Source organism: Sus scrofa, chromosome X, assembly GCF_000003025.6.
Source record: "Sus scrofa isolate TJ Tabasco breed Duroc chromosome X, Sscrofa11.1, whole genome shotgun sequence".
Taxonomy (NCBI): Eukaryota; Metazoa; Chordata; class Mammalia; order Artiodactyla; family Suidae; genus Sus; species Sus scrofa.
The window spans coordinates 53,689,797-53,703,148 of NC_010461.5; the positions used below are offsets into that span (position 1 = coordinate 53,689,797).

The 13,352-nt window shown below is 35.9% G+C and overlaps 1 protein-coding gene across 3 annotated transcripts in view; it reads left to right on the forward strand.

Moving 5' to 3' along the window:
- Window positions 1-13,352, forward strand: part of AR (androgen receptor) — a 197,666-nt gene that overhangs the window by 80,684 nt on the left and 103,630 nt on the right. For all 3 annotated transcript variants that reach the window (XM_021079513.1, XM_013986227.2, NM_214314.2), the window contains 1 exon segment: window positions 12,201-12,352. In XM_021079513.1, coding sequence (XP_020935172.1) covers window positions 12,201-12,352 — 152 coding nt within the window.

A 13,352-nucleotide genomic window follows, 5' to 3' on the forward strand; every position in this document is an offset into this window, starting at 1 on the left:
ACATATAAAAAAAGTAATATGTATACATCTCAAACAAGTCCAAAAAATTAAGCAGGATAGAAGACACATAAATTTATTCTAGGAGGCCACCTTTATACTGATACCAAAACGAGACAAAGACACTACAAAAATATTATTGGTCAATATCTTTGATGAGTATAGATACAAAAATTCTCAACAATATATTAGCAAACTGAATCCAACAATGTATAAAATGGATCATACATCATGATCAAGTTGGATTTATTCCAGGGTCACAAAGATAGTTCAACCTTCACAAATCAATCATCAACATTAAGAAAGCAAAAAGAGGAATAAAAATCATGTGATCATCTCAATAGATGCAGGAAAACATGTGAAAATATTCAACATCCATTCATGATAAAAAAAAAACTCTCATCAAATTGTGATTAGAGAGAAAATATCATAACAATGTAAAGTTATTTACAACAATCCCATAACAGTCATTGTATTCAACAATGAAAAGCTGAAAGCCTTCTTGCTAAATTCAGGAAAAATACAGGATTCCCACTCTTATCACTTCTTTTCTTTTTTCTTTTTTTTTTTTTTTGTCTTTTTGTCTTTTTGCTATTTCTTTGGGCTGCTCCCGCGGCATATGGAGGTTCCCAGGCTAGGGGTCGAATCAGAGCTGTAGCCACCGGCCTACGCCAGAGCCACAGCAACTCGGGATCCGAGCCGCGTCTGCAACCTACACCACAGCTCACGGCAACGCTGGATCGTTAACCCACTGAGCAAGGGCAGGGACCGAACCCGCAACCTCATGGTTCCTAGTCGGACTCGTTAACCACTGCGCCACAACGGGAACTCCTCTCTTATCACTTCTAATTAACATAATATTTGAAGTCCTAGCCTCAGAAATCAGAGCAAAAAAAGAAAAAAATTTTTGAAAAAATTTTCACAATTGGAAAGGAAGAGGTAAACTCACTACCATTTGCAGATGACTTGATTCTATATACAGGGACCACTTAACTCTCCACCCTAAAACTGTTAAAACTACAAAATTAATTTAGCAAGATTCTAGTATATAAGATTAATATACAGAAATGTTTTGGGTTTCTGTATACTAATAATGAAATATCAGAATTTTTAAAAATATTACTTAAAATTGCATCCAAAAAAAGCTAGGAATAAATATAATCAAAGGAGGTGAAGAAACTCTACTCTGAAAACTATAAAACATTGATGAAGGAATTTGAAAGTGGTACAAACAAATTAAAGAAAATCTCAGATTGGAAAAGTTAATTTTTTTTTTTTTTAGGGTCACACCTGTAGCATATGTAAGTTCCTAAGCTAGGGGTCGAATCAGAGCTGCAGTTGCCATCCGTGTTTGCAATCTACACCACAGGTCATGGCAATGCCAGATCCTTAACCCACTGAGCAAAGTCAGGGATCAAACCTGCATCCTCCTAGACACTAGTTGGATTTGTTTCTGCTGTATCACAATGGGAAATCCTGAAAGAATTAATATTGTTAAAATGTCCATACTACCCTAATGCAATCCTATCAAAATATCCATGATATTTTTCATAGGACTAAAACAAACAATTCTAAAATTCATATGGAACCACAAAAGTCCCCTAATTTCCAAAGGAAGCTTGAGAAAAAAGAACAAAGCTGAAGGTATTACCCTCTCAGGCTTCAGACTATACTATAAAGCTACCATAATCAGAACAGCATGGTACTGTCACAAAAACAGACATGTAGACCAAAGGGACAGCATAGAGAACCCAGAAATGGACCCAGACACCTATGGTCAATTAATCTTTGACATAAGAGGCAAGAACATACAGTGGAGGAAAGATAGATAGTCTCTTCAATAAGTGCTGCTGGGAAAATCAGACAGATATAAAATAATAAGATTCAAACATTCCTTCACACCATATACAAAAATAAAGCAAAAATGGTCTAAAAACGTAAATGTCATCATCAATGATGATAAAAATCCTAGCAACAGTGGTTGCCTATGAGGGTAGGAATCAACTGGGAAGGAGAACTCTCTGTGGTGGCAGAAATGCTCTGCATGCATCTTGATTGGGATGGTAGTTACATGGGTGTATGTATTTGTCAAAACTTACAGAATTGTATACTTGTGGTTAGTGAATTTTTCTGTGTAAATTTTACTTCAATAAAAAAGTTGTGGCATAAACAAATAAAACCCTAAATGTAAGAATGGAAACCATAAAACTCCTAGAAGTGATCATAAGCAGGACACACTTGACATAAAACATAGCAGTGTTTTTTTGGATGTCTCACAAGGCAAAAGAAATACAATTAAAAATAAACAAATGGGATCTAATAAACATAAAAACCTTTCACATAGCAAGGGAAACCATCAACAAAATGAAAAGATAACTCACAGAATGGAGAAAATATTTGCAAATGATGTTACTTACAAGGAGTTAATATCCAGAATAAATGAACAGCTCAAACAACTCAATATTAAAAAAAATCAGAAATGTGTAAAAGACCTGAATGGACATTCTTCCAGAGAAGAAATATAAGTTGCTAACAGGCAAAAAAAAATGATGCTCAGCATCTTTAATTATTAGAGGAATCCATATGAAAACAATGAGATATCTCCTCACACCTCTCAAAATGGCTACGATGTAAAAATCTACAAGTAACAATTATTGGAGAGATTGGGAAGAAAAGGGAACCCCATACACATTGGTGGAAATGTAAATTGGTGCATTCCCTATGGTTAACAGTATGGAATTTCCTTGAAAAGCTAAAAATATGACTACTATATGATTCATAAATTCCACTCCTGGGTATGTATCCAGAAAAAATAAATGGACACTAATTCAAAAAGATGCATGCATCCCAGTGTTTAGAACATTACTATTTACAGTAGCCAAAATGTGGAAATAACCCAAGTTCCTGCCAGTAGACGATTTGATAAGAAGATGTGATACACACACACACACAGGAATTAATATTCAGCCAAAAAAGAATGAAATTCTGTCATTTTAAGCAACGTGAATGGTCCTAGACTATGTCGTGCTCAGGGAAATAAGTCATACAAAGGAAGACAATAAGTGTATGACATCACTTATATGTGGAATCTAAAATATAATACAAATCAGTGTATATGCAAAACAGAAACAGATTCACTGATAATAGGAAATAAACTTGTGGTTACCAAAGAAGGGAGGGACAATGAGTAGTATGAGATTAATCAATACAAACTACTATGTTTAATGGATAATCAACAAGGATATACTGTAAAGCACAGGGGATTATAGCCATTATCTTGTAAATAATATATAATAGAGAATAATCTGTAAAAATACTGAGTCACTATGCTGTACACTTGAAACTAATTTGCATTGATTGATTTGCAAATATTGAACCATCCTTGTCTCCAGGGGGTAAATCTCACTTGATCATTGTATCAATTCTTTTAGTGAATTGTTGAATTTGGCTTGGTAATATTTTATTGAGTATTTTTGCATTTTATGTTCATCAGAGATATTGGTGGGTAATTTTCTTCTTTTGTGATATCTTTGGCTGATTCTGGTATACAGGTGATGCTGGCTTCATACAATGTGTTTGGAAGCATACCTTTCGCATTTTTTTGGAATGTTTGAGAAAGATAAGTATTAAATCTTTTCCAACTGATTTGTAGAATTCACCTGTGAAGCTGTCTGGTGCTGGACTTTTCCTTGTAGGGATTGTTGTATTACAGATTCAATTTCATTATTGATAATTGGTCTGGTGTTTTATATTTCTTCATGTTTCAGTCTTGGGAGATTACATGTTTCTGGAACCTATCCGTTTATTCTAGGTTGCACATTTTATTGTACAATTTTTCATAGTAATCTTTTTTTTCCCTTGTATTTTTGTGGTGTCAGTTGTAACTTCTTATTTATGTGGACCCTCTTTTCTTTTATCTTGATCAGTCCAGTTAAAGGTTTATAAATTTTATTTATCTTTTTAAAGAATGACCTCTTATTTTCATTGATATTTTCTCTTGTCTTTTTGTCTCTATTTTATTTATTCTGCTCTTTGATTTGTTGTGGGCCAATTTCTTTTTTGTTTGTTTTTGTGAGTTTTGTTGGTTTCTTCCTTTTTTTTTTTTTTTTTTTTTACTGCCATGCCTGTGGCATATGGATGTTCCCAGGCAGCTGCAGCTGCCAGCCTACACTACAGCCACAGCAATGCGGGGTCTGAACTCTTTCTGTGACTTACACCACAGCTCACCCATTGAGTGAGGCCAGGGATCAAACCTGCAATCTCATGGATACTAATTGAGTTCGTTACTGCTAAGGCACAATGGGAACTCCCTATTCTTTTTTCAATTATTTCTTTCCTTATACTAATTTTGAGTTTTCTTTGTTTTTCCTCTTCTAGATATTTTAGGTGTAAGTTTTGGTTGTTTATTTGATGTTTTACTTGCTTTCATGATTTAGGCTTCTATTTCTATCACTATAAAATTTTCCCCGCAAAGTAGTTTTGCTGCATCCTATTGATTTTGGATCATTGCATTTTCATTTTCATTTTTCTTAAGGTATTTTTAATTCCCTCTTTAATTTTTTTCATTGACCCATTGCTTGTTTAGTAGTATATTTTTAGGCATCATATATTTGTTTTTTTCCAGTTTTTTTTCTTGTAGATTATTTCTAGCCTCATACTATTGTGGTCCGAAAAGATTTTTTATATGATTTCAGTCCTCTTAATTTATTGAACCTTGTTTTATGGCTCAGAATGTGATCTTTCCTGAGGAATGTTCCATGTGCACTTGAAAAGAAAGTGTATTCTGCTTATTTTGGGTAATATATATAGAACCTATTAAGTGCACCTAATCTAACTTGTCCTTTCAGGCCACAGTTTCCTTACTGATTTTCTGTCTGTATGATATTTTCATTGATGTATGTGGGGTGTAAAATTCTTCTACTATTACTGTGTTCCAGTCAATTTCTATCTTTATCTTTGTTAATATTTGATTTATGTAGTTATATGCTCTTATGTTGGGTGCATATATACTTAAAATTGTTATATTTTCTTGTTGGATTTATCATCATTTACTGTCCTTAGTTTTCTCTTGTTACATTTTTTAATACCTATTTTGTTTGATGTCATTATTGCTACTCCAGCTTTCTTTTCATTTTATTTGCATATAAATACCTTTGGCCATCTCCTCACTTCCAGTCTGTGTTATGTCTTTCAATCTGGAGTCTATTTATAGGCAGCATATATATGTCTTGTGTTTTTAATGTATTCACTCACTCTGTCTTTGTTTGGTGCATGTAGCTCTAGTTACATTTAAGATAATTTAAGTTAACTTATTGCCCTTTTGTTAATTTTTTTTGTCCTTTTTTATCCTCCTTTTCCTCCTTCTCCTCTGCCACCACCACCTTTGCCTCCTCCTCCTCCTTCTCCCCCTCCTTTCCTCTTCTTCTCTCTTCCTTTGAGATTTGATCACTTTCTTTAGTGTTATACTTGGATATATTTCTCTTTTGTGTGTGCGTGTGTACTCTAGGTTTGGGAATTTGGACACATTCTAACAACCCTGCGTTTTTATCCACCCAAACATTTAATGTTTTTTAATCATATTTTACATCTTTTAGTTTTGTGTATTCCTTAACTACTTATTGGAGATATAAACAATTTTTACTACTTTTGTCTTTTAACTTTCCTGTGAGTTTTATATGTGGTTAATCTATGACCTTCATTGTATGTTTGAGCTTACCAATATAATTTTTTCTTTCATACTTTTCCTATTTCTTGTTATGGTTTTTTCTTTTCCACTTATAGAAGTCCCTTTAATATCTCTTGTAATGTTGATTTAGTGGTAGTAAACTCTTTTTGCTTCTTTGTGCCAGTAAATCTCTTTATCTCTCCTTTAAAACTGAATTATAACCTTGTTGGGGAGGGTATTCTTTGTGTGTGTTTTTCCCTTCACTGTTAATGTATTAACATTCAATTATGACCTGCAAAGTTTCTGCTGAAAAGTCATCTGATAGTCTTATGTTAGTATAACTGTTTTTTTTTTTCTCTTGCTTCTACGATTTTCTTCTTTATCTTTATTATCATTTTATTTGTGTGTCTTGGTGTGGACTTTTTGGGGTTCATCTTGTTTGGGACTATTTGTTCTTTTCAGAACTGGGTGTCTATTTCCTTTTGCTGGTTAGGGAAGTTTTTAGACATTATTTATTCAAATAAGTTACCTGCCTCTTTCTTTCCATCTTCTCCTTCTGAGATCCCTATAATGTGAATGGTAATACACTTGATGTTGTCCTAGAATTCTCTTAAACTGTTCTCTCCTAATTTTTTTCCTATTTAGCCTAGACTATTACCACTACTCTGAATTTCTGTTTGTTGATCCATTCCTTTGTATCATATAATCTAGTGTTGATTCCTTCCAGTATGTTTTTTATTTCAATTATTGTATTCTTAGCTCTATTTGGTTCTTATCTATATTTTCTATCTCTTTGTTAAAATTCTGTATTCATCCATTCTTCCAAGTTCATTGACAGCTTTATGATCATTAACTTGAACTCTTTTTTGGACAGATTGCTTATCTCCATTTTCTGAGGTTTTGTTTTGTTCTGTCATTTGGGATATAGCCCTCTGCCTCCTCATTTTGCCTAATTTTCTGTTTTTATTTCAACTTATTAGGTATAGCAGTTACCTTTTCCAGTCTTGGAGAAATGATATTATGTAGGAGGTGTTCCTTGAGGCCCAGGAGCACACTCCTCTCTGTTCACAAGAGATATATGCTCTAATGTTGCCCTCTTATATATGCGTGTGCTCTTCTGTCGTGGAAGGACTATAGGAACATTCGTGGGGTTGGTTACTGGCCTGGCTGGCTTCTGGACCCTCCCTTGTGCAATAGCTACTGGCCTGATGGTGGGTGGGGCTGAGTCCCGACTCTGCTGACTGTGGGGCCCAGCAAGATGGTTATTACTTTCTATGAATTCAAGGCCATCCCTATCAAAATCCCAGCTGGCTTCTCAGCAATGGAGTGAACTGCTTTACCTCCAAAATCTCATTGAAACTCCATAGCTGTCCTTTGAGTTCTATATTTCTTTACGTGTTTTACAGACACAGAAACTAAAGCAACATTGACTTGTTCAAAGTCATTCTGTTAGAGAGTGGCAGAGATGAGCATGAAAACCAGATATTTTACCTGTGTAGCTTCCCAGTTCATCAAAAAGCATCATTAAAGTGAACTGAAGAGCTATAACGTAAGGTCAGATAATACCTTTAAAAGAAAACATGACTGTCAAATTTAGAATCTCGGACTGCCAAGGGAATCTCAGACTGCCAAGGGAAAAGAATCTACCAGCCTCATATCATTATTTTGCCAGTTTTTTTCATTGATATATCCCTCTTACCTCCAAAGTAGTAGGCATAAGTGGTCTGTAAGGAGAAAATAACTTTGAACTCTGATTTTTATCTTAAAAATTCATGTAAAGTTTCATTATATTCTACAATGTGATTAATAAAAATGTATTTTAAATTACTCAACATCAGGAAAAATACGATGCTCTGTAAAGATGTTTGGTATTTTCCTAAATCCCTTCATTTTTGAAAAGTATAGAGGTATGTATGAAAATGATACACCTTTATACATCTAATCTTATTTCCCTTCCCTTTCCTGCTGTATTTATCTTTCCCTGAAATCACTCTATATCAAAGAAGGGTGGTCTTTTTTATTTTAAGAATATTAGACCTTTTTCTTTTTATGGCAAGACAGAAGGTAATGGCATCCTAGACTTAACAATGTAGCTACCACGTGGCAGGCATACAGGGAAGCACTTAACATTTGTTATTCAATATAATTCTCACAAAATATTGGGAGAGTAGAAAGTATTCCCACTCTCCAGATGAGAGAAGTCGAGCTCATAGAGCCTAATTACTGGGTCCATATTTCAGTGGTAGAGGCAGGGTTTTAACCCAGGTTTGGCTGGCCCCAAAGCCTAGCTGGATTTATATTCTCTCCCAAACGGGGAAAACTGGTGTGTAACTTTTGCATTTCACCCTGGTTGCACAGTCATTGAGAAACTTGCTTACATTAGTCAGACACCTTCATGTTTCTAAGGTATCCCTAAGTCTGAGAGACAGAAACACAGAAAGACACAGATAGATAAAGACAGAGAAAGAGAGGGAGACAGAGATTGAGAGAGAGAGAGAGAGAGAGAGAGAGAGAGAGAGACTGAGATTACAAGTGGCTGCTAAGTGTTTCTGACCCCAACTTCCTCATGGCTGAACTAGCCTTTATAAGCCTACAGCTTCTAGTAATCTATTTTTATTTAATTAATTGTGAAAATACTGGAGAATAGCAAGTTGTGTTCTGGTTGTGAAAACTTCCAGTCTCTGAGGCAAAGCTTTTACATCAGACTTCATAAAACTGAATGCCCAGTGTTGGGGTAAGTGAGCATATACACAGGGGAGGTGGGAAGAAAAACAATGTTGCATGCAAATTCTGCATTTGCTTATTCTCAAATCAAACCTCTGCTGTGCTTGCAGTTAGAATGCTATTTAGAGAGATGTTAGAAACTTCTGAGGTTTTTCTTTTAAATTTTCTTTTATTGTGTTATATTATAGACATGCAAAAGATTACGTGTAAGTTACTTATACAGCATAATAATGAAACAAGTCCTCATGAACTCTGATTAAATAGTAAGAACATTAACATAATTTTTTTGTTCACTAGTCTAATCCCACAGCCAGGAATGGTGCCTGATGTGTAGCAGATGCTTAATAAATATTTTTAATGAATGCATAAATCAATTTGCATCTCCCTTCATTATATCATTACCTCCACCCTCTCCTCAGGGATAATCATTATCCTATATTTGAAGTTTATTACTCCCTGTCATTTTTACATTTTTACACATATGTATTTCCAAATTACATGTTTTTTTTGTTTCTTTCCAAACTTTATGTAATGGAATTTTTTTTATTTGCTATTATGAGTTATGTCTCTTATGCAACTTTAGCTCGTGAGATGCACCTATTTGTAGCTGTACTCTGTTTCTTGTCATTGTTGAATTGGATTTTATTGAGTGAGTATGATATAATTTATTTATCCTTCCTCCTGTTAGTGGATGCTTATAATTTCTGCTGCTATAAACAAAGCTGCTACAACCATTTCAGCTTCCTGGTACAAATGTGCGTAAGTTTCTCTAGAATACAAACCTAAGAGAGCGACTGAAGTTGGAATTTTCTTTTCCAGTTCCAAAAGATCAGTCCATGAGTCAGAACTGCAATGTGTCCTTTGTTCACACTAGGCCAGGGTCAGTAGGAATGCTGTCCAAATCATTTTGCCAGAGAGAGGAGGAGGAGGTGGGCAGAGACTGGCCTAGTAAGGTCAGGAAATACCGGAGGCCTTTAGTCAAAGTGGATTGTAGTTATAAAAAATTCAGATTCTCAAATCACCATTATTTCTCCTACTCTTCCCCATCCTTTATAATTATTTTATGTAAGGTGCATTTTATTAAATTCATATCTAATAAATAAAATGATTACTTTATTCAGTCTTTATGCATTGCTTATAAATTTGATTAAATATATATATATACTTTGCTGGGAGTACTGCAGTTATTAAATAATACATACTTCATCTTCTCATGTTCCTTTTTTTTTGCCTTTTTGTCTTTTAGAGCTGCACTAGTGGCGTGGAGGTTCCTAGGCTAGTGGTTGAATAGGAATCATAGCCTCCAGCCTACACCAGAGCCACAGCAACACGGAATCCAAGCTGCATCTGTGTCCTACACCACCGCTCACATCAACGCCAGTTCCTTAACCCACTGAGCAAGGCCAGGGATCAAACCTGCATCCTCATGGATGCTAGTCAGGTTCGTTAACCACTGAGCCATGACGGGAACTCCTCATGTTCTTATTTTTTTCTTTTTTTATCTTTATTTTTTTATTGTAGTTGATTTAAAATGTTCTGTCAATTTCTGCTGTGGAGCCAAGCTACCCAGTTATATAATTATATCGTTTTAAACATTTTAGTACTGTATTTTAAATATTAATAAGGATGAAAATTTCTATTTTAAAGGCTCTTTCAAAAAAGACCTCTTGCTTACTTCAAGCAGGTTTTCTTTTTTTTAGCCAATATTTACTTTCAGTCTTGTAATAATAACTGTCACTTCCATCATCATCTGATATATACATGTATACCTTTATACCCTTCAAAAACCATTTCTGCCTTTGAGGTGCTCTCTCATCTGTAACAATATGTACCCTGTTTTATTATATAATGTACTATGTGATTTGACAGTTCTTCACTTCCTATATTTTTCTCTACCAGATAGCAAGTTGCTTAGAGGCAAGGATAATATCTTGATTATCACTATACCCCTAGCATCTAGTCCTGTACTTGTTCCATAATGCTAGGTGCTAGTAGTTGAGTTACTCTCTCTAATCTAAAACTTTAATTTCAGAGTTCCCGTTGTGGCTCAGTGGTTAACGAATCCGACTAGGAACCATGAGATTGCAGGTTTGATTCCTGGCCTTTCTCAGTGGGTTAAGGATCCAGCATTTCTGTGAGCTGTGGTGTAGGTTGCAGACACGGCTTGGATCCCACATTGCTGTGTCTCTGGCTTAGGTTGGAAAGGTGAGGATTATGGGGAGAAAAAGTAGGCCTCCAGAAATAGCTGCTGGATTTCCATATCAGCAGAACTTTATAAGTGCTTTCTGTTGTACTTGGGACTTGAATAAAGGCTAATATTTGTGTCTTAGAGATAAGTACTTGTCAAGTGTATCCTGAGCGAAAGCTTTCTTTGCTTTTGCCCTGCTAAGGATGCTTACTAGGGGTTGAGGGGAGGATAACCTTTCATACTTTGAGGATTCTGATGACTGTGTGGAGCAAAATAGCCAAGAAGCCATGGGTAGAAAGTGAAGGTGAGTAGTGAGAAGACAATACAGTAATGGAAATCATGTTAGATTTGGAGTCAGTTACTCCCAGAGCTTCGGATCACATAGTTTTGGGCTTCTCCTCTCTGAGCCTGATTTTTTTCATCTTATATAATTATAAGAAAAAATTTCTCACAGAGTTGTTTTGATGCGTTGAAATCATCAACACAATGAATAGGCTGCCATTAGAGCTTATTTTCCTTTCTTCCTTAATAAAAAGAAGTACTCATAATTACTAGTGAGTGAGAGAATGGGCAATTTTCACCTACCTTAGGCAGATTAACCCAGGAAGTCACTTAACTTTTGTTTAATGATTAGATATAGAACATAGGAGAGATAAAAATGACTTTTGGGTGGTATGAACCATGTTCTATTTGTTTAAATTGAATAAATTACTATGGGGGACTGAGATCTACCCTCTGATTAAAGTTTTAGGATTTCTTTCTTGGCCTCTCCTTCAGTTCACCTGGAAGGACACAGACACAGATCCTCTTAGAGATAGACAGTTAAACTAGGTGATCTTTGAAGCTCCATCCAAGCACAAAGAACATGAGTATTCTAATAGACAGATGTTGAGATGGCTACTTGAAAGATTTCCAGCATTATCGTGCATCATTTAATGATAAAAGCCTCATGCATAGGGGTTTTGTTACTTTATGTTATAGAATGAGGGTGGAGGATGACCATGTGATCTACACAGACTCGTAAGGAAAGTGAGGGAATGGAAAAAAGACCTAAGAAGGCTGATCAAGATCCTTCACTTCTGTTATTAATTTCAAGAGCTTTTTACCCTTTTCTTTAATTTATACTTCCACACACCAAGAAGCTTAGTAGGATGGATGATATTATTCCTACTTATAGATGAGAGTGAGGCTCCAAGAACTAGAGCAAAGCACATCAACCTGCTTTGATGCTTAGTCTGGTTTTGGCATAGTTCTTCCTTTTGATAAGGTAAGGTTTGAATTCATGTCATTTAATATTCTAAAATTGTTTCCTGATCACTACCTTAAGTTAAATACCTTAACCTCAGGTTCCTGCCTTCACCCTTCCCTCATGTAGACAGTCTATGAGATGGCTGATTCCAGAGAACTTGTGAAATATCTTAGCAGATCCAAAGGGCTCTATCCACATGACAGAAACCCTACAAACAATCCCTGGGAGAATTCCAAGGAAAATTCAGCTTCACACTGACTCAATTATAGCAGTAAATAATGATAATTTACATGTGCAGTTCACTCCTGAAGACATCAAACTTTTACCCTTCTATTTCTGCCAACTACTGACATGTGTTTCATTGTTCCTTTTTTCAGTTTGGAACCTACCAGGGACCATGTTCTCCCCATCGACTATTACTTTCCACCCCAGAAGACCTGCCTAATTTGTGGAGATGAAGCTTCTGGCTGTCACTATGGAGCTCTCACTTGTGGAAGCTGTAAAGTCTTCTTTAAAAGAGCTGCTGAAGGTAAAGAGTCTTGCACACCCACTTTCACTTCTCTTTCTCCTTTATCTTCTAAAGAGAGACACCAGTCTTCCAGGATGTAGGGTTTTATCATCTCTAGGACAAGGTGACTAACAGTGCCTGCTCAAAGAAACTAAGAGCCTAATAAAGCTAGTTTTCATACTTGCTGGTCCCCTGGCTTTGGCAGCCTTGATAGTACAGGCAATGTACATAATGAAGGTGGTCCCAGGCAGTGCTTGGACCTTGGTGGGTCCTAGGAATGAAGGAAAAATTAAAGATTTGAAAAGATTTAATTTCTTTCCTGCTGGTATTCCACTATGATGCCTAGTTAGGGAAAATAATTATCTTATTAGAGATGTTAGAAGTGGAGAAACCCTAACTGAGCTCCCAGCCTATTCTCTGTGGTGAATATAAGACTGTCCATTAGTGAAGGCTTCCTGGCCTTGGCCCCAGAAAGGAAGTGTTCACACTGTTTAGCAGATCATCAGTCTATGCACCTGCTCCCTCCCACTGCTGCCTCCTTGGGGCCTGTTTGCATTGATAGCTTCTAGGTAGATAAGGACCCAAAGTGATGAAACACTTTTATTCTCTCCAGAGACTTGCCCTCAGGCCCTGTCATTGGTTTAGAACCCTAAGCTAAGTTGCACCCTATATTTTGCCAAGTGGGCTCAAGCCCTGGCTCCTTAGTCTTATTTAGCTTAGAACAATATATGTTTGCTCAGCCTCCAGAGGTGCTCAGGCTATATCCCACAGCAAAAACTCATATTTCCAGACCTCCCATATGTGTAATGTGTCTCCTTCCTTTCCATTTTCCTGGGCTTAAGGCTCCAACCCATCCACTTCAGTCTCCATCCTATACTAAAGACTGCCTTCTCGATCCTTTTTTTTAAATTTTATAATGATTTTTATTTTTTCATTATGGCTGGCTTACAGTGTTCTGTCAATATTCTACTGTACAGCAAGGTGACCCAGTTACACATATATGTATACATTCTTTTTTCTC